This window comes from Jatropha curcas, chromosome 3 (assembly GCF_041381405.1).
Source record: "Jatropha curcas cultivar XTBG-Jc1 chromosome 3, XTBG_Jcur_1.0, whole genome shotgun sequence".
Lineage (NCBI taxonomy): Eukaryota > Viridiplantae > Streptophyta > Magnoliopsida > Malpighiales > Euphorbiaceae > Jatropha > Jatropha curcas.
The window spans coordinates 29,027,926-29,051,804 of NC_143153.1; the positions used below are offsets into that span (position 1 = coordinate 29,027,926).

Sequence of the window (23,879 nt, forward strand, 5' to 3'; positions counted from 1 at the left end):
AAGTTTAAAATCAAATATTAAATCTTAATTTTTTTTTTATTTAGTATATGAATACTTGGGTTTGATTTTATTATTTATTGTTTAAATATTTGGGTATGGAGTCTATTTTTTTTATATTATTTTCATAAAATTTCTTATCTTAGTTTACTTTTATGATGCAATTACAAAATATCATTTTTTAAACTGAAAAATAGTTGGAAAAAAAGATGATTTTGGTGATAAAGGAAAATTATGAAAAACAACTTTAAACATGAAATCTAACTTTTTTTTCAAATTGTTTTTCAAATATCAGTTAAATTTACAAAAAAAAAAAACTGGAAAATTGTTTGCCAATTCTCCAAAATGGTAAACTGAATTTAAACAAAAAAAAATATATATATTTTCCATTTTTCTTACGAAATTTCAAAAAATAAAACATTGAAAAATTAATTTTTAGTTGTTGATAATGTCATGAAAAATAAAACAATAATTAAAAAAAAATCCGCGCAAGGCATCGAGTTGGGTTTCAGTAGTTTTATATAGAGACAAAGCAAAACAGAAGGAAAGCAGAACCCAAAATGAAAATGAAAACGAATGCCACACTAAATAAAAGTCCAAAGAGAGCACAACTAGTAACCACTCTCCTCATAGTAAACGTTCTAATGGCTTCACGTCTCCCTCTCTCGCGCTCAATCCACCCAATCCTAAAACGCTCTTCTTTTTCCCATTTTACCCCAAAACAATTCCCCAAATCCCATCCTTGCCCTCTCTGGTCCTCTTCTTTCTCCTTCTGTCTCCAGTCTCTATATAAATCAACTCCTATCTCCGTCTCTTCTTCACTCTCTTTCTCGCCTTGCTATTCTTCAGTCTCTCCACCACTTTCAATGGCTGATGTTGATGAAACACTCGGTTCCAATCCTCTGTTGCAGGACTTCGAATTCCCTCCTTTTGATGTTGTCGAGGCTAAACATGTTCGACCTGGGATTCGTGCTCTGCTAAAGAAACTTGTATGTTTATTTGATCTCTTATTGTGCTATGGTTAATAATGAGTTGTATAAATGTTGAGTCCTCTTGAATGAGTCTTGTCCTTGTTTTGAATTTTTTCTTGTTTTTCAGTTTCTGGGGTTTTGTTCTGTTATTTATGTATTGTTTTTTATTTTTTGATTATCTGAATTTGCGCGCGTGTTGTAGGAGAGTGATTTGGAGGAATTGGAGAGAACATTGGAACCATCATGGCCAAAATTGGTAGAGCCATTCGAAAAGATTATAGATCAATTAGCTGTTGTTTGGGGTGCGATCAATCACCTTAAGTCTGTTAAGGATACTCCTGAACTCCGTGCTGCAATTGAAGAAGTTCAGGTAAATTGTTGCATAACATATTTCATTCATCTGTAATAAGGTTGCTAAGCTATTATATCATTTAGACAGTTCATCTTAAATTGCCTGTCAAATTTGATTAAAGCTTCATTTCTAGTGCTTATCGCCTCTAGTTCTTGTCTGCAGCCAGAAAAGGTCAAGTTTGAGCTTAGGCTAGGACAAAGTAAACCGATTTACAATGCATTTAAAGCTATCCAAGAATCTCCTCAATGGCAGTCACTAAGTGATGCTCAGAAGCGTATAGTGGAATGTAAGTATCCTAAGTTTCCCATGAAACTGGCTATCATTTTTCTTCATATTGGTTCCATATGAATCCTCAAATTATTTATTGTAGTTATATTTTGTCTTTGGTTTTAGAAATTGAGTTTTTTATTTTTATTTTATTTCTTATATGATTTTTTTCTTTTTCTTTTTCTTTTTTTTGCCAATCCTCGTGTCATTAGTTTTCTTGAATTTTGAATAGCGTATGTCCTTAGACTAGATTGGTTGCAGATACTCTTAATCATTGGCCTTGGTATTGGATTGTCATTTTTGAGTGCAAAATTACAAAGAAAGTAACTTGCTGGGAGTATGTTTGCAAAATTACAAAGAAAGTAACTTGCTGGGATTGCCATGCTTCTACTTTGGTCTTCGCATATTTCTATCTGAGCTGCATATCAATTAATGTCATTCAAGCATCTACAAGCATAGGTTTAAATAAATTGATCTGCTAAAACTCATCCATCAAGTCAGAGTTCTGCGGTTCAGTCATGAGATGGTCTTCTATTTCTTTCTTCTTTTTATCGGAGCAGGGTTTGATTATTGAACTCATGTGTACCTGGCTTGGAATTACCTCCAGTGTGATGATCGAGTTAATCTCATTCTATCAGACTTGGGCTATTTATATCAGTGAAAGATTAACTAGTTGATTTTTTTTTAATTCAAGGGCTTGATTGCATGTTTCATGAACTCATCTTGGCATATCGGCCTTAATTGAAGTCATTTATTTCTTTTATGCCCTCTTGTGCTGCATGCAGATTGCAACTTAGGACTTATTATGGCAGATGTAAGCCAATTTTATATTGCGTTTGGATTACAGCTTACAAGTGCATTTTTTCTGCTATATCATTTATAATCCCTTGCATGCTATATTGATTAGCAGTACATTGAAATTACACTTGACCTGTTTCTGATGTCTTCTGTGTTTATGCCTTTTCAGCCCAAATAAAGGAGGCAGTTCTTAAAGGTGTTGCTCTTGAAGATGATAAAAGAGAAGAGTTCAACAAAATTGAACAGGTCTATCTCTGATAAAGAATAGGACTATTCATCATCTTCCATGGAATGGTAGGGAGGAACTGGTCTGGCACAACTTTTCAATTTGGAAGCCTTGAGCTGTCACCTCATCCTCCTCCTCCTCTTCCTTGGTCTCTTTTGAGCTAGCATGCTTTTTTCTTAGCATTTTGTTATTAGAAAACTACAGCCGTTGATTGTATCTTGTTATTTATTTATTTTTCTCTCTGTTGTTCTTTTAATCATGTGTTAATTTGCAGGAGCTGGAAAGATTATCTCAAAAGTTTGGGGAGAACGTGTTAGATGCAACAAAGAAGTTTGAAAAACTCATTACAGACGAGAAGGAAATTGAAGGGTTGCCTGCAACATCACTTGCATTGGCTGCACAGACAGCCGCGTCTAAGGTATTACATGTGAAAATCTATTATTCTCTATTCTTAATATGTGTATCAGTTCCAGCCATACTTTCTAGGTCCAGTAGTTTTCATTTTATATCGATCTTATCAGGGGCATAAAGATGCAACAGCTGAGAATGGACCTTGGGTGATTACATTGGATGGCCCTAGTTTTATGTCTGTCATGCAACATGCTCGAAACCGTGATTTGCGTGAAGAAGTCTACCGTGCTTATGTAACTCGTGCTTCGAGCGGTGATCTGGATAATACACCAATTATCGACCAAATAGTAAAGCTTAGACTGGAAAAGGCTAAGCTTCTCAATTACAACAACTATGCTGAGGTATAACTTAGTATTATGCCCAACATTACCTTGGATATCCTTGCTGATATTTTTATAACAGGTAAGCATGGCAACAAAAATGGCAACTGTTGAGAAGGCAGAAGAGCTCTTAGAAAAGCTGCGCTCAGCTTCCTGGGATGCTGCAGTCCGAGGTAAAATATTAAATACAATTTCTTAATGGTCGCAAGAACAGAAAGGTTTTACTCTCTTGGAATTGTTTTTCAGCTCTGTTTGCAAATTCACATTCACGTATCTTGCAAAGATTTTGATTATATTGTATATATGTGCAATTAGTTTCTATGCAGTACTTCAAAATGAAAATACAATTTGGATTTAAAAATCTAGTTTCCATTTTTCTATTTTCCTGATATTAGTATTGATGGTGGGGCTAAATTATAAGGTTAATGTTGGATATGCCTTGATTTCTCTAACTTCTCAAAAAATTTGCTTTCTTAATCTAACTTTCACAAAATTACCTTAATTGGAACGGGACATTTACAGTTGCATGATTCTTTTGTCCTTGCAGATATGGAAGACCTTAAAATTTTCTCCAAAAATCAAGGTGCAGTAGAAGCAAATGATTTGAGCCACTGGGACATAAGCTTTTGGGCTGAGAGGCTTCGCGAGTCAAGATATGATATCAATGAGGTAAGCACACTCTCTCTGAGATAACTGCAAATCTGGTAGGTCATCTATGATTTGTTTGTGTCATGAGTGATATTATCTGAATTAACATCATGAATTGATATTTTTGACTGCTTATGATACTTCATTTTTTGTACTATTCGTCAACCTTGGGTGCTTTGTTTCGTTGCTGACTCAGTTCAGGATTTTACACTTTACAATAGCCTACTAGTTTGATTATCATGCACTGGTTATAGTTCAAAGGATGGTTTTATAAGGCATTGATTTATCACATAAAGGAACTGTCTTGAGGGATTTGAATAGAATTCAGTATATTTTTACCAAACTGACAACGAAAAAGAAAGTTCTTATTCCCTGTCTGTTTTTTGGATTTTAACTTTTTAACTGAGATTTTATTCTGTCTACTACCCTATTAAGTGTGAGATTTTTCTCTGGTAGAAACTATTATTGAAGCATTATTTGAACGAGTTCTTCTGTCTTACTTCAGCAGTTTCTTGGCACTGAAGAATTGGAATGATGGTGCATGTTTTTTTGCATGTTTTGAGTGTACAGGCTTTCGCATTTGTGTGTGCTATGTACATGCATGTGTTATGTATGTGTCATCAATATTATAAATGATTATTTCAGTATGGTGTTAACTCCCATCAATGTCTAGTTCCATTTTCTTACTTTTGCTTTTTGTGGAACTTCTGCTCATTGAAGAAAAACTTAATTGTTTCATATTTTGTCTGCTATAGGAAGAACTTCGGCCATATTTCTCATTGCCAAAGGTTATGGATGGGCTTTTCAACCTCGCAAAGAATCTTTTTGGAATTGATATTGAACCAGCTGATGGTTTAGCACCTGTAATATATTACACTTGCATTATTTTTTATCTGGTTTGGCCTGAAAGGTATATACTGTCTTGCACCCTATTAATACATGCTTCTGGTTTTATAGGTTTGGAATAATGATGTTAAATTCTACCGTGTCAAAGACTCCTCTGGTGCTCCAATTGCGTACTTTTATTTTGATCCATACTCTCGTCCATCTGAGAAAAGGGGAGGTGCATGGATGGATGAGGTAGTTGCTCGAAGTCGGGTTTTGTCACGCAATGGAACTTCCCCAAGGTTGCCTGTTGCCCACATGGTGTGTAATCAAACGCCGCCAGTTGGAGACAAACCAAGCCTTATGACATTTCGAGAGGTTTGCATACCTCTTTTGTTCTCATTGACTGACTTTATTCAAGATGTGACTGATTTGTTGGAGACACATGTAAAAACCCTTTAACACATTGGCACATGGAGACAACCATTTATTTGTGCACTAAAAGTTATGTTTAACTGAGACTGGATGTTTATTTACTTGTTAGATAGGTTTAGATACAAAATGACCATTAGCTTGACTTTATGTTTCTTGATGTTAATGCATTGCATCCTTAACTCTATGCTTCTTATTAGTGAAGTAAAGGTGCATTCTTCGACAACTATTCTTATGAAGATCTCAAGGAACAATTATGTATAACCATCACAACCTTAGTCTTTTGCTAAACGAAGAAGGGGAACTGAATTTATAAATAAATTGCTTGATTATTGTGGCAAATATATATATATATATATATTACAAAAACATTTATATTGGTGAATTCTGGATGTGTAAAGTGAGTGTCTTGTTTTTCATACATTATCTATCCTAGTTCTGAGGATTGATGGAATGTCTGCAGGTTGAGACTGTTTTCCATGAATTCGGTCATGCCCTTCAGCATATGCTAACCAAACAGGATGAGGGTCTTGTTGCTGGAATTCGAGGAATAGAGTGGGATGCTGTTGAATTACCCTCGCAGTTTATGGAAAATTGGTGTTATCATAGGTGACATGATCTGAACCCTCATGGTTATAAATAATTTGGAATGTTATACATTGGAATTTCTTTGAAAAACTGAGGAAAGGAGAAATAGAAAAGTTGAAAAAATGCATTGGTTTCCATTGAAGAAAGAAAAAAAGGAGATATTTACGTGCCCACAAAAGTAGCATCATGTAGTAGGGCTAGTCAATATTTGCTTGGATGTGCAGGCAGTTATAAATTTTCTATTCTAGATTCTCCACCTTGCTTATGAGGCTGTCTTCGTGTGTGGGTTGGTAAGCCATGTTATATATATATATATTATCAAAATGGTCTCAATGATAAGTCATATTTTAAGACTTTAGAATCTTATCATGCTTAGTTTTATAGTATGGTAATTTTCTCTAGAATTTCTTTGTTTGATAGCTCTATTTTCACGCTGATGCAATATGCATATGTTTTACATGCGTGCATTTGCTGCAGGGAAACTTTGATGGGCATTGCAAAGCACTATGAAACTGGGGAGACTCTTCCAGAAGATGTATATTTGAAGCTTCTTGCTGCAAGAACTTTTCGTGCAGGTTCCCTTAGTCTTCGCCAGGTTTGTTGAACATTATGATGTTTTCCTTCTGTGTTTTATTTCTAGTAGTTTTATATTCGCTGATAACATGTTTATTTGGTCTCAAATCTGATGAGGATGCAGCTTTCTTCTGTCAAGCTGTTACAGATGTTTTCTTATCTTTGAAAAATGCATTTTTCTACCTTGCATTTAACTTTATATGTTGTTTCCAACTTCTTATATTAACAATTGAAGATAATGTATTTGCATGACAGTTTTTCTATCTACCACAATATTTGAGATTTCTTACATGGTTATTCTGATATTTCAGCTAAGATTTGCAAGTCTAGACTTGGAGTTGCACACAAAGTATACACCTGGTGGGTCAGAGTCTGTCTATGATGTTGATCAGAGGGTCTCTAAGAGGACACAAGTGATCCCTCCATTGCCTGAGGATAGATTCCTTTGTAGTTTTAGCCATATATTTGCAGGTGTCCGTCCCTTGAAACATATTTAGTTTCTTAGCTTTCACCTTTACTTCCTTAATTGCATCCTTCCTTTTTGATCTTGTTTATTTACTCCTTTTATGATTATTAGGTGGATATGCAGCTGGATACTACAGTTATAAGGTACATATGTTCCTTAGTTTCAACATACTGTAATGGAGTATCCACTATTATTATAATAATGGTTTGGGAAGTATTTCTGGTCAACACATTTTAATGTAGCAAAGATTTATTTTCCCTCCCTGCATCACTTTCTTTTTCAGGTTCACTATGGGTAACTCAAAAATTAGCTTTATAGAGCAAACATACCCCAGCTTGAGCTTTGCTCTCAACATTCATCCTTTTTCTTTTGTATTTATATTTATTTATTTTTTTAAATTGAAAGGAAGAAGAATTTTAGGAAAAATTATGTTCGTGGCTTCTCTCCTTTTCTTTCTTAGCAGGTTAATGCACATAGAAATTAGAAGAATATGTAAAAATATTGATTTTTTTCTTTTCTTTTTTCGGTGTTTTGGTTATCCTTTGTTGTAACTTGCATCTGAAAGTAAAAATCTTTATTGCAGTGGGCGGAGGTACTATCTGCAGATGCATTCTCAGCTTTTGAGGATGCTGGATTAGAAGACAGCAAGGTTTGCTCACTGAAAATGCTTTCCAGGACTGACCTTAATAGCCTCATTATGGATCCTGATTTTTAATTTCTTATCCTTCATTTCTGTGCATTGTTATGACTGATTATTCTATTTTGTTTTCTTACCCGTTGAAAGATTTCAATTGAATGTCGCCAATGCACATTATTGCCATTGAAAATTGGATGCCCGATGATTACTTGAGGAGTCATTAATTCTTATTGATGAATGACAACTTTTGGTTGTTTATATCTGTAAAATGCAGATAGATGTAGGAATGCTAAATAAGTTGTGGCACAGAATCCTTAGTTTTAAGTTCACCTTCACTAGTTACTTCCCCATTAGAATATCGCCATAAATATGTAAAAGTTTGCTGCTCATTCTCCAAGTCACATTTTATGATGACTAGTGAAACCTAGTATTGCCTTAAGTGTTGAAGCAAGGCTGCTTTAGCTTGCAAATACCAAATGAGTGACTTGTTGAGCTCTATTATTGCTACAGGCTGTCAAGGAGACCGGACACAGGTTCCGTGAGACCATTCTTGCGCTTGGAGGTGGAAAAGCACCACTAGAGGTTAAACAATATATGCTATATTCTCCTTCTCCTATTACCATTTTTGCTGTCGTATATTTCTCTTTTTGCAGTTTGACGTGAAGTTTGGATTATACATCTTACGTTTGCCTCTACTTATTTTCCCTGGGGATGTTTATAGAAGTTTATTGTAGCTTGAACTTTGCAACTAAGGATTTTTTTTTCCGTGCTTCTTAATACTGATTCTTTACATATAATGATGTTGCATATAGGTTTTTGTGCAATTCCGAGGGCGCGAACCTTCACCAGATGCACTGCTTCGGCATAATGGCTTATTATCAGGCGCAGCCTCAGCATGAGTCCTACAGTCTACTGGTCATCTGTATTTCTGTAGGCATGTAGTGTTCTCTAAATCATGCAGGACTTGTTCATTAGGCCTCGAGTTATCCACTGGTTATGGTTTAGGTTCTGAGACAAAAGTGCCTCTGGTCCCCATAGGGATGCTGTGGCAATTACTAGTCTTTCAGTATACAAGAACTTGAAAATAACGTTATATGGAACAATGGCTTTCTTCTTTGTCATCTCCTTCTCTTGGTCTGTACTTGTGGCTTTTGTTTTTGGTTCTCCTTTTTATTTTATGATTCAATTTTGCTTTTTTTTTTTTTTTTTTTTTTTGGGTTAATATGATTCTGACTGGGCGTTTTAACTTAAAACGTTACGAGATGTTTGGTTTAGCTTCAATCGGTTTTTCTTTTTAACTGACACCAGCTAGTTTATATGTATTTATATTATATTTGAATTATATAATCTCATAATCAATTACTAATAATTACTTAAAATAATTAAAAATATTTTTGTATTTATTAATATTTTATGTGCTCATTTTATTTATAATTACATAAAATAATAAAAAAAATATTTTTCCGAGCAGCAATTGGAAGAAAAAAAAAAAAAAGAATGGAGATTACTCAGCAAGCATTGTTGTCTAATGAAAATGGCTATTGAAGCATTAATGAAAAAAAAAATGAAAAAAATTCAAAAATTCAAGGATATCTAAATCCAAGTCTACTGCTATAAATTTAATGGTGATATTTTAAATATTTGAACAATGTGTAAGAAGTGAAGGAAAACAATATTAATTTGATTAAATATTAATCAAAATGGAGACTGCTTGAACTTGAATTAAAATAAATACTTTAAATAAAGAAAAGGTAACTGAAAGATTATTTTTCTAATATCTTATTTAGATGGTTAACAGGTGAAAATGAATGATTTAGCTCTCAATCATAATAGTTAATTTTTTGAACTATGGAACCTAAAATTTTATTGAGGTAAAATATTTATTAATTTTAAAAATTCTCTTGAAAGCATGTTAAAATTTATATTTGAAAAATTATATCGAGATAAGTTAAAACTACAATATATTTAATGTTACTGCTCAGGATTCAATTGAGTTAAATTATAAATACTTTTTTTTCATTTATATTTAAAAATTTTTATTTTCAACATAAGCGATTTATTTTTTAAAAAATATAAATTTAATAGTATAATGAGTGAAATTAATATTTCTACTGTCCAAAAACAATTATTTTTGAAGGTAAACCGGGAAAAGTCGAAATTAATAAATTATTATTTTAAAAAATAAAATAATTAATTGAAAAGAACTGGAAAAGGCGTCAAACTGCCAAACTTGGAGCAAATAACGAAGGCTTGGCTTCAAAGATCAGATTTTTGGGATAACAGCAGAGAAAAAGATAGTAATTAAAAAGAAGCCAATCGACCAACTATCGAAAATCATTTCTAGCACGAACTATTGGGTTGGGAACTGTCCTTGTTTTGGTTTCGTGAGATCCAAAATGGCGAGAGCAGGAGGGATAACAAACGCAGTAAATGTAGGTATAGCAGTACAAGCCGATTGGGAGAATCGCGAGTTCATCTCTCATATTTCCCTCAACGTTCGTCGCCTCTTCGAATTCCTTCTTCAATTTGGTAATTTTGGTTTAGTTTCTCTTTAAAGATCTTTTCAATTCGGAATATATTTTTTTCAATTTCAGTTAATGGTGACAAATTTTGCAGAGGCTACTACCAAGAGTAAATTGTCTTCGCTCAATGAGAAGCTTGACACGCTCGAACGACGCTTAGAGCTGCTGGAAGTCCAAGTGGGTACCGCCACTGCCAACCCTTCTCTTTTTACTACCTGATTGTTTATGGAATTTGTTGCTTGCAGTGGTGTTAAGGCTTGTTTGGCGAGCCACAATGTAGTGTAATATATTTTTTTACCGCTAGAAATGCCTTTGATTCTTTCACTCCATTTCAGTATGGCTCACAGAAATTAATCTTACTTTTGCTTGAGCTATCCATTTTGTCTGTATTGTGCTTCTATTATTGACATATATACTTGAACTTGTATCCCTTTTGACAATTAATATATATATGCGTGTGTGTTTGTCATTTTGTGCCAAATGTATGTCTAAAGTTGGCAAATAGGTGATAAATTATTTTGCTTCTAGTAGATAGTTTGGTGATGTTTATACTTAGGATTGTCTTGAGAAGGAACCAATACTCAATAATTGCAAGGATATTTCATGGCAAGGAAACAAAATTTTAGAATGCTTGTTCAACTTTATAACGATTCAAGTTTCAAATTACTCGCAAACAATACAATTTGCCATTGCTGAATGCCAAAAGGCCTTTACAGTCTTTGAACAACCAGTGTTTGATGGATAGAATTTTATTACCAACCGCTTAATGTTGATTTTAATTAATTTTGGCTAGAGTCAAATTTTCTCTTACAGTTGTTTTCAGGGCAGTTTCTGTAGTGGGCATCTACTGCACAAACCATGACATGTTGACTACAATTCATGTGAAGTTGTAGGACCATAAGCCGCTTGGTCATAGAACAAACGAAGCCTCCAATTTAGTTAGTTCTTCGATGATGACGCATTTTGCTAAAGATGCTATATGCTATGGGATTTTTAAAAAAAATCTGAAATTGGTGTTTGTTGCATGAAGAATGCAATGCCTCCTAGCATAATAGGTTTGCCCTTTCTATAATTACTGCTACATTGCTTCCTTGAGGTGCATGGCATCCTTGGAAAACAATGTGATAGGAGTGCTTGAGGTGCATGTGATAGGAGTGCTTGGTATGGGCAAACAATGGTTATGAGGAAATATAATTCATTCAAACTCATGCTTCCATTAAATATAACTATAGGTCTCTGTATAAACCATGCTTCCTGACTTGAAACATACTGAGTTTCTTCAACAACCTTTTCATTTCATTTTACTTCATTTTCAGTTAAATCTATTTCATTGTCTGTACTTCTTAAATTTGATAAATGGTAGCCTTCTTCCCAATTTTGAACAATGAATAAGGTGGATGCCTTACTCTACTTCCTGTTAGGCACTGAAAATAATATTGCTGAGATACGATGTCTCAAATAAATATGTGGAATGAAGAAAATAGAGGACTGAATAGGATACAGGTACATTTATGATTATGGAGGTTCTGTTTTTACGATTAGGATACAGACATTTATGATTATATGTACTTCTATTTCGGACTTCATGGATTTATAAATGAAATGAATGGCTGAATGGGTGGATTTGATTAATAGGAGCTAAAAGATGAGAGGTGCAAAAAAACAGTAATATGAGCTGAATTGATTAAAGGAAAAATGTCAGTATATCACAAATAGCTCAAAGAAAGGTTGGCTTTAAATGAAATGGAGTTGAGAACCGAGGTCTTTACATTTGTTGCCTACTAGTTTGGTATCGAGATTTTGTTGACTATCTGTACCTTTTATGATCCTCTATCACATATTGGTCTGAGTTGTACCCCATAAAATTTATTTTGATAGTCAGCTTTTGTAGTTGGTTAGCTCTTTTAACTTTTACCTTACTGTATATTTTAGGTACCATCATACTCTATTTCTTGTCCTTAACTTGTGAACGTACATTTACCTATCTTTCTAAACAATGTCATTTTTTTTATAAAAATATTTAATTGTTTGCTTTACTCTTTCTTTCTTTTTTTTTTTTTAATCCAAATTAAATCTTGAATTTACACGAGCATGAATATACTTGGGGGGTGGTCATGATTATTTGCCTCTTACATTAAGGATAAGGTATAAGACACAATGTGTCCCTTGAGAGAAAGGCACAATTCTGAATTTGCCCAAAAATGTACAATTATTACCCTAACTTGCAGCAAATGATCTGAAAGGCCTAGTTTTTTGGTCCAAAAAAAAAAACAATAGTTGATTTAAATCAAATATAATAGAAAATAATTACACAAAAATAATTTTTTTTAATTCACATTTTCAATATAATCAAATATTTTTTCTAATTCTAGAGTTTTTTAAATAAAAAAGACTACAATTTCGCAACTTTTTAAAATTATTTTTATATTTTTGGATAATATGTCTTATTTCCTAATTTTGAACTTTTTAAATAATTTTTGTTAGTTAAAAATATTAAAAATATTATGTTATTCTTTTTGTTCATTTGGTGCAAAGTTGGGGTGACAATTGTATAAAAATTTGAGCAAATTGTATTTCACGTTCAGGTTAATGGGGAATATGAGACTTATTCTGAAGAATAAAATAACAACAAATTCCTAGATGTGTGGCTATATTGTAGTCTTTTTTTCATATCTTATCCTTCATCATTTGCTCATCACTTGTTGGTTTTGAGGTGAACTTCCCTTGATAATAACTTATTCTAAATATAGGCCATATCCTAAAATTTTGTGCTCTTTATGATTCACATACACTATTTAAAAAATTGAATGAGATATACCAAAATCCTTTGTAGGGTTTGCACAAACATTTAAAAAATGAGACAGTGAGACAGCACCTTTGTACTGCACTATTAATGCCTTTGATGCTTAAGTTTTCAATGACAAGTTAATTCTTTCCTCTCTTGGTATTCTTTTCACGCACATCCGTTCTCCATTCTAGAAGTTATTATATATGTATTTATGCTATCTTATCTAAGGAGTTGCTTTTTACTCTTTTTTGTAAGAGCACATTAACTCTTCAATTAATCATGAATATAGCTAGAAGTTGTGAAAGTCAAAAGTAAACCGCCATGTTTACATTTGTTCCAATTGACCTTTTAGTTCTTTAACATTGAATCATTGCAATGATGGAACATGACCTTGACAATCATCGTTGTGGACATGAACACGCACATGAATGCAAGCCAAAACTGTTTGAGGGTTCGTCTAAGTACGTGAAAAAAGTCCAACAAAGTAAAAGAAAGGACAAACAAACACATGAACATGAGAATTCCTTGTTCACCTTTTCTTTCAGAGGGCTTAGGTGATTAACAATACAATGCATATGGAATATTATTTTTTGAAAATCAAATAATTGGATATGCTCCAAAGTAACAAGTTGCCATACAAGAAAGCCAAAGGTCTTGTTTTCTACTGGAACCACTCACGTTTATAATCTTCAAAAATCATTATTTTCCATGAGCCTCATTTACTTCATGTCATCAATATAGAATCTATCATGCTGTTTTTCCCTCTCTTACTGTAAAAGCCAGTAAGATCTTAGCATTATAGATAAATTGGACAATATAGGAATTTGGAATCCACTTGAATACTCTAAATATTCGATCTCTAGTTCTGAGAAACTCCTATCATGTTTATTAGATACTATTGTTTTGTGTTACATATTGCCATGAAGTACCAAATTGTTTCAAGTCATTATTCTTTTTTCCCTTAAGGTTATTGGGATGAACTTGAAGATGTAAATCTTAATTCAGAAAATAAGTTATTTAACAGGCTTTTGTGATTAAACTGAACAATGTTGGATGCTTAGACTGCGGTTTGTATCTCTTGCTGTCTGGACTGATAATGATCTACGATTTACACTCTTTAGCAATTTATTCTAATTTGTGTAATTGTACTCAGATGTAATGAAAACCCATACTGCATCATTTAAAATTTTTTCAAAAAGGTAGATTCCTTAACTTGATATTTAGGGGAAAAGTGAAAAACTTGAAGTAAATGGAATGAACAGTTGATCTCATAAAGGAGCATTGGGAATCATCCTCAATTTTCCCCTTTTATGTTTTGCTATGGTCATCTATCACCAGTTGACTATAATTCACCAATTAACATCTCATGAACCCTTCTACTATCTTGGTTCTGGAGGAGCCAAGGGTTGTGTGTTAATTGGTGAAGGTTCTGTTGGGGTCGGAGTGGGTGGTTGTAGAATATTCTTCTTGTCTGTGACTATTGAATAGCGATTGGAACCTCCCAAGCTGTACCCCCCTATGCTGTCTATGGACTTAAGATATTCAGATGCATTGTTTTCTATTATCAAAGCATCCTCCAACTCCCTAACAATGTCAGCCATGGATGGTCGATAAGCAGAGAAGGGCTCAATGCATGCCAATGCAGCCTCCACTACTCTCCACATTGCCTCTGCATGATACCCTCCCTTTATGCCAGGATCCACAATTTCGTCAATCTTTGACTCCCTTATAAAGGGTTTTGCCTGCAATCGTAAGTGCATTGTCAATGATAAGGTGTTTGATACACAAAAATAAACTGGAAAAAATTAATATGTGGGGAGCTCATGCGTACAGTAATATGACATCTGGAATAGAAGCATTACATCCATCATTCATTTTTAAATAGGAGAAAGCATGACTTTGGGCATACCCATTCAACCAAGCTCCATTCATTTCGTGGCCTTTTGATATTGAGAGGCTCCCGACCGCTAACCATTTCAAGTAGCACCACCCCAAAGCTGAAGACATCACTTTTTGCTGATAGATGCTGCGTTGAATAGTACCTGAGTGATAGATATATCAAATAGGATTTACTGGTAGGCATTTTTCTGAGTTCATGATATTTGCCGAGCATATACAACTTTGACATCAAGTTCGGCGTTATAAATTTTCTGAGCAGCTAATGATGGCTTACAACTATTAGAAAGTATCCAATGCGCATATGCTTGTGAAGAAGGTTATTATGATATGTAAGAGAGAGTTGTGGATTGAGGCAGTATCTATCTTACTCATGGTTAAGGAATGATGAGAACAACATAAAATTATGAAAAATAGGTTAAAGGCTTGAGAAATGGAGAATTGTGGTTCGAAGTCTATGTAAAGTTTACTTGAGACAGTAAGTACTTTCTAGACCTTACAAAGTCCTTATATATGTCTATTTAGCTAACCTATATGGAGCCTGCATTTTTTACAACTCAAGGAGATTTTTATATTTTAAACTTTGGTGGAATAGCCTGGGCTTTATCATGCTGGATCTTATGTTGTGTTTTAATTGAGTCTTTCATTATGTCCTTGTTTAAGTTTGTACTTGGAGTCCATGTCCTAGTTTGGTTAGGAATAATAGAAACCTTATCATTGATTCATGTAATCTCTTTTGACAATCAACTAATCAATTAATTGAAAAGATTTTTCTGGGTGCTTCTATTTATGTGATACGCTTCCAACCATAGGCATGATGCTGATTGGCCTTAGATTTGGTACAGAAGGAATCCTAGTGTGTAATTGGAATCTTGAAGATTTTCTTTTAGAATTTCACAAGTAAGCTTCAATACTTTAGATCTGAAAATTTTATTTATTTAATGCTTCCTAGGTATCCCAAACTAATGTACTATTGATTGAATTTCTACTTGAGTCTAAGAAACGTTTACTTACTCTGGATCCAAGTATCCAGCTGTGCCTCTTACTTCCAGAGAAGCACCACTGTCCCCTTCCTGAGGAGCATACTTTGAGAAGCCAAAGTCTGCCACCTTTGCATTCATGCTTTGGTCTAGAAGTATGTTGCTTGACTTTACATCCCTATGTATAATGCAACGGCCAGCAAATGTATGAAGATGTGTCAAACCTGAATAATCAAAAATATCCTTTAAACATTCTGGTATTTCTGTCAGTCAAACTGAAAAACAATAAGACGTAGACCCATCTCAGAAACTATTCTGAGTGATCCTTGTGTAATTTTGTGAAGAGCTAACTGATATGCTGGACTTTTGCTCGCAAATAGTTCATATTAACTGTGCCACCAAGTTACAGAGAATTCAAGAGTTAAGTACATCTTATTATGTTGCTCATTTGAGTCTTGTTGTCAGCTTCTTACTTCATTTTGAGGGGCATTAGTGAAGATTGTGTGATTGTTTGAAATTGGGACATTTGATATTATGTTCATACTATAATATTGTCAGTCTAGGAAAGATGTCCAGCTTCTTGTTAATTTCATTTTGATATGCAGATAGAGCAGCTCAAAATAAGAAATGCTTGATATTGTGCGCTTGTACTTGCCTCGAGCAGCACCGAGAGCAATAGAAAGTCTGGTTGGCCAATCCAGAGTTTTCCTTTTTGCTGCTTCCCCTGTTATAAAAATAATTATTGGAAAAAAGAAGGATATCAAAACAAATTGGTGGGCAGGGGTTTTGATGAGGATTACCATACAGGCGATCTTGTAGTGAGCCATTGGACATAAATGGATAAACAAGAATTTGTTGGTCATTTTCACAACAATAACCAAGTAGGGGCACCAGATTCTCATGACGTATAGATGAAAGAAGGTTTAGCTGTAGCATACAATGACAACAATAATCATTAGGCATATATCTTAGGCAGACTGAAATCTTAATGTGCAGTTATGCAGAGTGAAGGTCAATTTAAATTTTTTTTATTCTCTAATGAAAGCATACAAAAAATGCATGGGTGATGGATTGGAAAAAATGTTGAGGTTGTTACTTGATAAAATCAGGATAGTTGTTTTGATGCAGGAATTTCATTCATAAGTCAGACAATTGCTAGAGTGAACTAGAAAGAAATAAGATAATATTTGGCGTAATTATGATCTAAGCAGGAAGTTGTTATTTTACTTTTGAACAATAAATTTAAGGCTAGCTAAATGCTTTGTTATTACCTCATTCTCAAATTCCCGAGTTCCTTGTGTTGAGGTGGATGACCGGACCTTCACTGCCACTTCTTGACCATCAAGTAGTCTGCCCTGGTATACCGATCCAAAGCCGCCTTCACCTATCAAGGTTTTATACCTCTGGGTGGCATTCTCTATATATTCTAGAGTAAACATTTGAATAGTGATCGACTTCAAAGCAACATCATCTGAGCTCGGCATAGAGAAAATGGCATCTGCATTTTGTAGGACACTATCATTGAAAGATGCTTATTGCAGTAGGACATATATTGGAATAGAAGATTTAATTAACTAAAACAACTTAGTGAGTTAGTCATAAATTAAGTGAACAGTAAGTGTGTTACAATTCTGTATGAATGTATTTAAATTTATGCATGAACGTGTGCACTTGCTTCTTAATCGTTTCTATGAATTTTAGACAGGATTCACTGGACTGAATCATTTTCATTTTTTATGCTACATTGCAGATCAAGATGAATCTTTATTTGCAATTTACATGCTTCTATTTTCAAGTTTTTCTAGGCATGATTCTATCTTGGTTTCCATGGAAATGGAAGATTCTGTGCAATAATATGCTATTGATGATATCTTCACATGTCTCACTACCATTCAATTATAAGTTACCCAAAAACGAGAAAAACCAACTTGAGTTCATGCATTTGTGGGAAACAGATATAAAATACAAATTATCTAAGCTTGAAAATCTATCTGGTAGAAACTGTGATTTGAGATTTCAACTAACAGTAAGGATGAATTTACTGACTCTTTGTCATGTGGTGTGGCCTTCCATCAAATTTTCCAAAAGCTATGAACTTTCGTTTGTAGATGCAAACCAAAGCAACTCCAACTGCTAATAGGAAGGATCCACTTGCAACAGTGCCTATGACAATTCCTTGTATTTTACGTGCTGATCTTTGCCTAGCACATGCCCAGTAGCTGAAATTTAATACCTAAGTGTTAGATTCTGAATCTCAATGCTCACTGTTAAGGCATAGATTATCAGTTTCATACTCTGTAGCAAGTCTTGAACTATTAAAACTGGAAAGAGGCTCTTTGCTGAAACGAGGATTGCAGCCAAAATATCTGGAGTGAGGACATACTTAGTGAATTAAGCATTCGACATTGTGGATGAAGCTCCATTTATTGATGATAGGAAGCAACTAACTCTTAGCAACTTACAGTGTTGTCAAGTTTGGAAGCGAGGTCAACGAATCTGGAAGAGATCCAATAAGATCATTGTGGCTTAGATCCCTGATAATTGAATGCGAATCAGACTGGTATGTACCAACTGAACAAAACTTCTTACCGTGAAACTTGGAAATTGTGTATAGTTGTAGTATATGATCATTTTAGTAACAAGAAAGAAGACAATTTCTTGGTATTTAAGTTGGCAGAACTTTAATTTTCTTGGAATTCTCGAAGTTTGCAGATATTATGATATCAACAGAAGCTATAATTAGATGACAAATAGCTCAAGGAACAAGAAAGGGAAAATTACACTGATGTTAACTTGGAGGATGATAGGAATTGTGGTATCCTACCAGTGAAGTGATTGTAGCTAACGTTCCTACATACCAAAAAACAGATGAGAAATCATGATCACCACAATGAAAAAAGCACTAATATAATAGTGACAGATTGTTTATAATAGTATCCTAAATCATACAGTTGTATTAGGTTGGACAGCTTAGTAATACTAGCCGGAAGTGGCCCATGTAGTTGACTGGAGGAAATATCCCTGCAAACCATAAGAAATTAGAATAGTACTACATAAAGAAAGTAAAAATTGCAGCTGCCACTTTAATTTGAATACAGTCTTATGACTTATAAGTTATCACTCGGTTATTAATATGGAAGAACATACATTCTGGCGATCACTTGGGACCCGTTCATGTTTTGGCATGTTAGACCTTTCCAATAAAGAGGGAGACATGGGTCTCCTGACCAACTTTGCAACAATTGATTTTTCTTGTTTTGCAAAAGCAGTTCATATTTCACCTTCTCTATTGCATCCACTGAAAAGACACACGTTTTAGCTAGCAATAGGCATAGAAAATTGACCGAAGTGTACCATTAGTTGAAGTACATTTGCATTTAATACATTGCAACTGTTAAACTTACCATCTCGCTGGTTCGTTCCTTGAAGCCATGGCTGCACCTGTAGGATCTCGTAGGCATTTAAAACAGGTCCGAAGTCAAACTCATTTTTTACCTTGACTAGGGTCAAATTGAGAGACCCTTTTGCTGTGACATTTAATGCAACTTCCGTATAGTTTGATCCATTGGCCTGTATGTCAAATTGTCCATGGTGAATCACATTGTTAATGAAGATATTAAACACCCTTTGTCCTTTTTGTACAAAGGAATTGAGCTCCAGAAAGTATAGGAACAAAGTGTAGTTCTTATCCTCTGTATCAAGTTTTTGTATGATCTCCAATCTGTCCGTGTGTGTTAGTGCTGTTTGAAGAACTTTATGAGGCACTGTTGTATTAACAATGTAGACAGAAGTATTGGATCTTGCTGTTGTTGCATCCAGTGATATGTTAACTGTGGGGTCAGGATGTAACCAAATTCTATCAGATTGGTCAGCTGGGTACCTGAAATTTGTAAGCATAAAACATAGTTAAGATTATGTCTGCAATTAACTAATCTTTAAGCATTTTTTTCCTCTAGTGTACTAAGTGAGAAAACAAGTTTCTTGTAGTTATTAGCAATGCAGCATGTCCATGCGTTTTCTTTGAAGGAAAATGCCATGAGTTTAGTATAGAGATGGTTATGGTTTGTTGTTGACTTGACTGAAAAAAATGAGGGAAAATAAGGGAGAAAGGAGAATTTTGGAAAAAAAAATTTTCCTTTCTTGTATTTGGATATAGAAGGGTAATAAAATCATTTTCCCTCTGCTAGTTTATCTTTATAGTTTTTTTCTATTTTCCCTTTAATTTGGAGAGAAATTTTGGAATGGGAATAAGCGTTATTTTCCTTCATGTTCACAAAAACAAGGGCAAATAAAATTCTTTTTTTTTTCAATTATTTTCTTTCCTCCCATATTTTAACTCTATCCAAACATTAGCCAAAAGTTTTTTAATTTGCCTCAATAATCTTTGTCAGAATGTATTTGTTTTCTTATCCTACACAGTGGTGACCTTGGAAGCAAGAGAGGCATCAATGCACTTCTTATCATCTTTTTTTTTTTTTTTTTTTTTTTTTTGAATGCACAAAATAAATGGGTGTGCAACATAATATCTTACAGTTTAAGAGCCATAAAAATATTGATGCTGAAGGCGGTGAAGTTTGTTGAGCTTTTGGGCCTTGTGTTGGTTGTGGTAGCAGGTATGACAGTTATGACATTGACAGTAGTTGAAAAAAAATGAGGCAGAAAGCCATAATAGAATTAGCTGTTAATATTCTGATTAGAGCACTGGCATGATGGTGTCATCATTTAGTTAAATATACTTCTATGAAGAGTAACAATTATCTGAATTTGCCCCTGAAAAATTAATTTGCCTAATTTTTTTTTTCTTCAGAGCTTTTCCAAATGAATGAATAGCTCTTGCTGCGACTGGAAGTTGTCATTGTTAGTGATGTATTAGGAGACATGCCTAATCTACTTGTTTCAGAACTTCTGTTTACATTCTTTCCATAAAAGAAGTGAAGAAACTTACCTGATAGCTTCTCCTTCGTTTCCTAGATCAATCCTGCTAACCAATATCAAAACATTAGGATTGCTTCCCTCTGAATATTTGGAAGCTTCTAGAGGTCTGAGTTCGAGCTGTGAAATGTAAGGATGTTCCTTGTTATGCACTAAGCAGAAATCTATATACTGATTAGTAGCTCTAAAAGTGCCCTCCAACACCAAATCCTCAAGTGAGTTCACTGTGCTTATTCGCGTGACACCAATCAAAACATCAAAGGAAAAGTCCAAAGATCCCTCTGAATCTCCATGAAGGAATGTACTCCTTATCAGATAGTTCTGGTCCTTGGTTGTTGGTATGTCATAACATATCTTCCCTGGTTTGTCAAAAAATCGAACTATATCATAGCCTGTATAATTCGCTCTTGCTGTGGTTATATTCTTACAATTTTTTGCATTAATTGGGAACCATCCAGCATCTGATATCCAAGTTATGTTGTTGCTATCTTTAGAATTTGATGCAGCACAGCATTTGATGCTCACAAAGCCTGTATGAAATTTGCAGATTTTGAGGATGTTATTATGTTTTTCCAGGTTAGTATCAATAAAACCATGCTGTAATTTGCATATGATCTTGTGTCTTTGAACCTCGTCAAATGCTATTATTATGTTGAAAATGTTGATTAGATGTTACAGTTTTTAACTTGAATTTCATATATTCTAGTCATAAACATTTCAAAACAACAACACTCTCAAATTTCTTTTTTTCTTTTTTCCAAAAAAACTAATTTCAACCTCAAATGCCAAACACAAATTTTCAGATCACTAAATGAATTGTCTGCTTAGCTTATGTAGTCTCAAGTATTTAAGATGATTCTAGAAACTCTTGAAATATACCACTTTAATTTGTTATTACTTGTTTGTTTTACATCTTCCGAAGAAGATCTACTTCATTTGTCATATGAGTCATCCCGGTTTTTGTACATTAGCTACAAACTGAGAGTTTTGCAATATGTTATTAGTGGTTGATCAGAATTGTCTATTATATGGACATTATTGTAAGTTAGATTTAGAATTTGAACTCTTGCAACATTCTTCAGTTCAGGAAAAATTAAATACATTACAAATTAGAATTAGTTCTTCAAAATGGAACCTAAGTATACACCTTAAATAAGAAAGATAAATTTTCCTGCTCTGAACTCAAAGATCCAGATTTTAGAGTTACTAAAGATCAAGTATGATCAAGCTGATCTGAAATTCTACACAAATTTTAGAATAAAACCTCATCAAGAAATAAAACTATTCCTTTCATTTTAATGCATTTTATGAAACTTTTAGACAATTAAACTGCATATGCAGACATACTAACCTTCTTGTGCAGAAATCGATTGGATAAGAATGCACAGGAAAATAATAAAACATTCAACACCTCTTGCAATCCAGTATTGCTTTCCTCCCATCATCTTCTCATCTTAACCGGAGCTTGCCCCATCGAGTCATCAAACTCATAATCAGACCAGCTGTTTTTGCAGGTTATAGATTTTTCCTATACTCTCTTATCTCAATTGCTGACATGCTGCAATTTTCTGCTCTTGATTAACATATATTCCCTGTTGCTATGAAATTGAAACCAAAGCAAGAACCATGCTACATAACCTGTAAATTTAATAAGCATTTAAGCAATAATTCTTGGAGTTAATGGCAAGAAAATTATCTTTTGATCGACGGAGACAAAAGGGTATCAACAGAAGAGAGTTTTTAAAGAACAAGAGGTTGATAACATAGGTTTGACTTCAAATGTGGAAGTTAGAGAAGCATATGAAGGAAGATGATGAGAGAGCTCTTAAATTATAATAATCCAAATTTGATTATCAATTTTATGTAATAACATTAGTGTTTAAATTATATTAAAACTTTGTTTGGGTGGTGTAGGTCTAATTTTCTTAATATTTTTATTAAACAAGGTAATATGATTGGTCAGAGCTAACCTTCATTTTCGTCCCTCTCCTTGTCTGTTACCATAAATGGAACATCATGGTAATTGAGTTTGGTACCTAAAGTAAACTAAACCCCTTCAGTTACGGTATAAGTAATAAATTAATTATTCATGTTGAAGAATTCGTTAATTCACATTCCAATTTGATTAGTTGCTTCTTTTTTTATTTGAAAATAATATATACTAAAATCATATATTAGATTTAATTTGCTGTGGTCAATGATGCATATATAGAAATGCCTTGGGAAACGTTTTCGCATGTAGAATGTTGTTTCACTGTATAAAGTCGTATTCAAAATTTCATTTTTTAGTGTTGGCTTTTCATTTTTTCGAGTTTCCGTTTCCTTGCTACAGTGGTTTCTTTAAAGCTTAAGGCCAGCGTGGCTAACAACTTTTCAGGATCAAAACACTATTTTTATTATTTATAATGTTCGGTGGCATATTTCATATATAGTAGATATATAGTAGTGTTCAGAGTTTGAGGGAGCGGATTACGAGAAGTTGGATGAAATGCTAGTTAAACAATTGAAAGCTATTAAAATAGCTAATGGTTATTAAAATAATTAATTTTGCCAAACAAACTTAATTTTAATTTGTGCCTCGATAAAGATTTTTTCTAAATTATTAAAATTAAAATTTCAAGTAAAAGTTAATTGATATTTAATAAAATATTAATTAATATTAAGAAAGAACCTACATACGGCATAAGCTCATGCTTATAATTATTTGAAAATTGAAAATAATAGCTTATCTATCAAAATATACTTGAATATAGTGAAATTCCATGAAAGCCCTACCTAACTTAAATATAATCTCGATAATCATTCAACTGCCATGACTAGAATATGTTTTTAAATTGGAACATCTTTTGCACCTTAATTTAATCTAATCCAAAATGAGTTATTTTACCATTGTTTTTTAATATTAATATTACACTAAAAATAAGAATATTTATGGATCATCAGCCTAAAATTATGTGTCAGTTACGACTTATAACAATTATTGACAATTTCAATGAGTTGTAATCTTATTAGCAGCTTATTGGAAGGCTGTGTTTTGACAGATTGGAAAGATAGAGAAATTTCTGACCTGACATGTAATGTAAGAATCTCTATTTGGTCAATTTATGCATTGGAGCAACCAGTTAATTTTTAATTGTTTTTAGTGTACTTGTGAAGGTTCATGGCAAGCCTTTTTTAGCGGTTCTTACAAGGTTCAAACACTTCATCAATAATTTAATTAGCTTCTAATTGTTTTATGGGTTTCTTTGAA

The 23,879-nt window shown here is 33.6% G+C and overlaps 3 protein-coding genes and 1 long non-coding RNA gene across 4 annotated transcripts; 3 read left to right on the forward strand and 1 right to left on the reverse strand.

Moving 5' to 3' along the window:
- The first annotated feature begins 575 nt into the window (after nucleotides 1–575).
- LOC105639937 (putative cytosolic oligopeptidase A) lies at nucleotides 576–8,632 on the forward strand. Its single transcript, XM_012224144.4, has 17 exons — nucleotides 576–986; nucleotides 1,171–1,338; nucleotides 1,483–1,606; nucleotides 2,555–2,631; nucleotides 2,886–3,029; nucleotides 3,133–3,363; nucleotides 3,425–3,515; nucleotides 3,890–4,011; nucleotides 4,746–4,853; nucleotides 4,948–5,193; nucleotides 5,711–5,856; nucleotides 6,313–6,430; nucleotides 6,720–6,879; nucleotides 6,986–7,017; nucleotides 7,458–7,523; nucleotides 8,022–8,093; nucleotides 8,324–8,632. The coding sequence occupies exons 1-17, from the start codon at nucleotides 642–644 to the stop codon at nucleotides 8,408–8,410; spliced, it is 2,337 nt and encodes a 778-aa protein (XP_012079534.3). The 5' UTR covers nucleotides 576–641; the 3' UTR covers nucleotides 8,411–8,632.
- Nucleotides 8,633–9,723: 1,091 nt separating this feature from the next.
- On the forward strand, nucleotides 9,724–10,502 carry BRK1 (BRICK1). The gene is made up of 2 exons (XM_012224143.4): nucleotides 9,724–10,040; nucleotides 10,128–10,502. Exons 1-2 carry the CDS (start codon nucleotides 9,908–9,910, stop codon nucleotides 10,250–10,252), a joined length of 258 nt encoding a protein of 85 aa, XP_012079533.1. The 5' UTR covers nucleotides 9,724–9,907; the 3' UTR covers nucleotides 10,253–10,502.
- A 2,359-nt stretch (nucleotides 10,503–12,861) lies between these two features.
- Nucleotides 12,862–22,118, reverse strand: LOC105640004 (nodulation receptor kinase). Its single transcript, XM_020681526.3, has 15 exons — nucleotides 21,981–22,118; nucleotides 20,643–21,159; nucleotides 19,102–19,577; nucleotides 18,845–18,995; nucleotides 18,647–18,718; nucleotides 18,479–18,547; nucleotides 18,160–18,231; nucleotides 17,992–18,063; nucleotides 17,744–17,916; nucleotides 16,969–17,195; nucleotides 16,498–16,624; nucleotides 16,353–16,421; nucleotides 15,732–15,921; nucleotides 14,731–14,863; nucleotides 12,862–14,563 (listed from the first exon to the last, which is right to left on the reverse strand). Exons 1-15 carry the CDS (start codon nucleotides 22,072–22,074, stop codon nucleotides 14,201–14,203), a joined length of 2,805 nt encoding a protein of 934 aa, XP_020537185.1. The 5' UTR covers nucleotides 22,075–22,118; the 3' UTR covers nucleotides 12,862–14,200.
- Nucleotides 21,124–22,737, forward strand: LOC119369693 (uncharacterized). Its single transcript, XR_005177266.2, has 2 exons — nucleotides 21,124–21,205; nucleotides 21,993–22,737. It is a non-coding gene; the product is annotated as an uncharacterized LOC119369693 (long non-coding RNA).
- The last annotated feature ends 1,142 nt before the right edge of the window (nucleotides 22,738–23,879 follow it).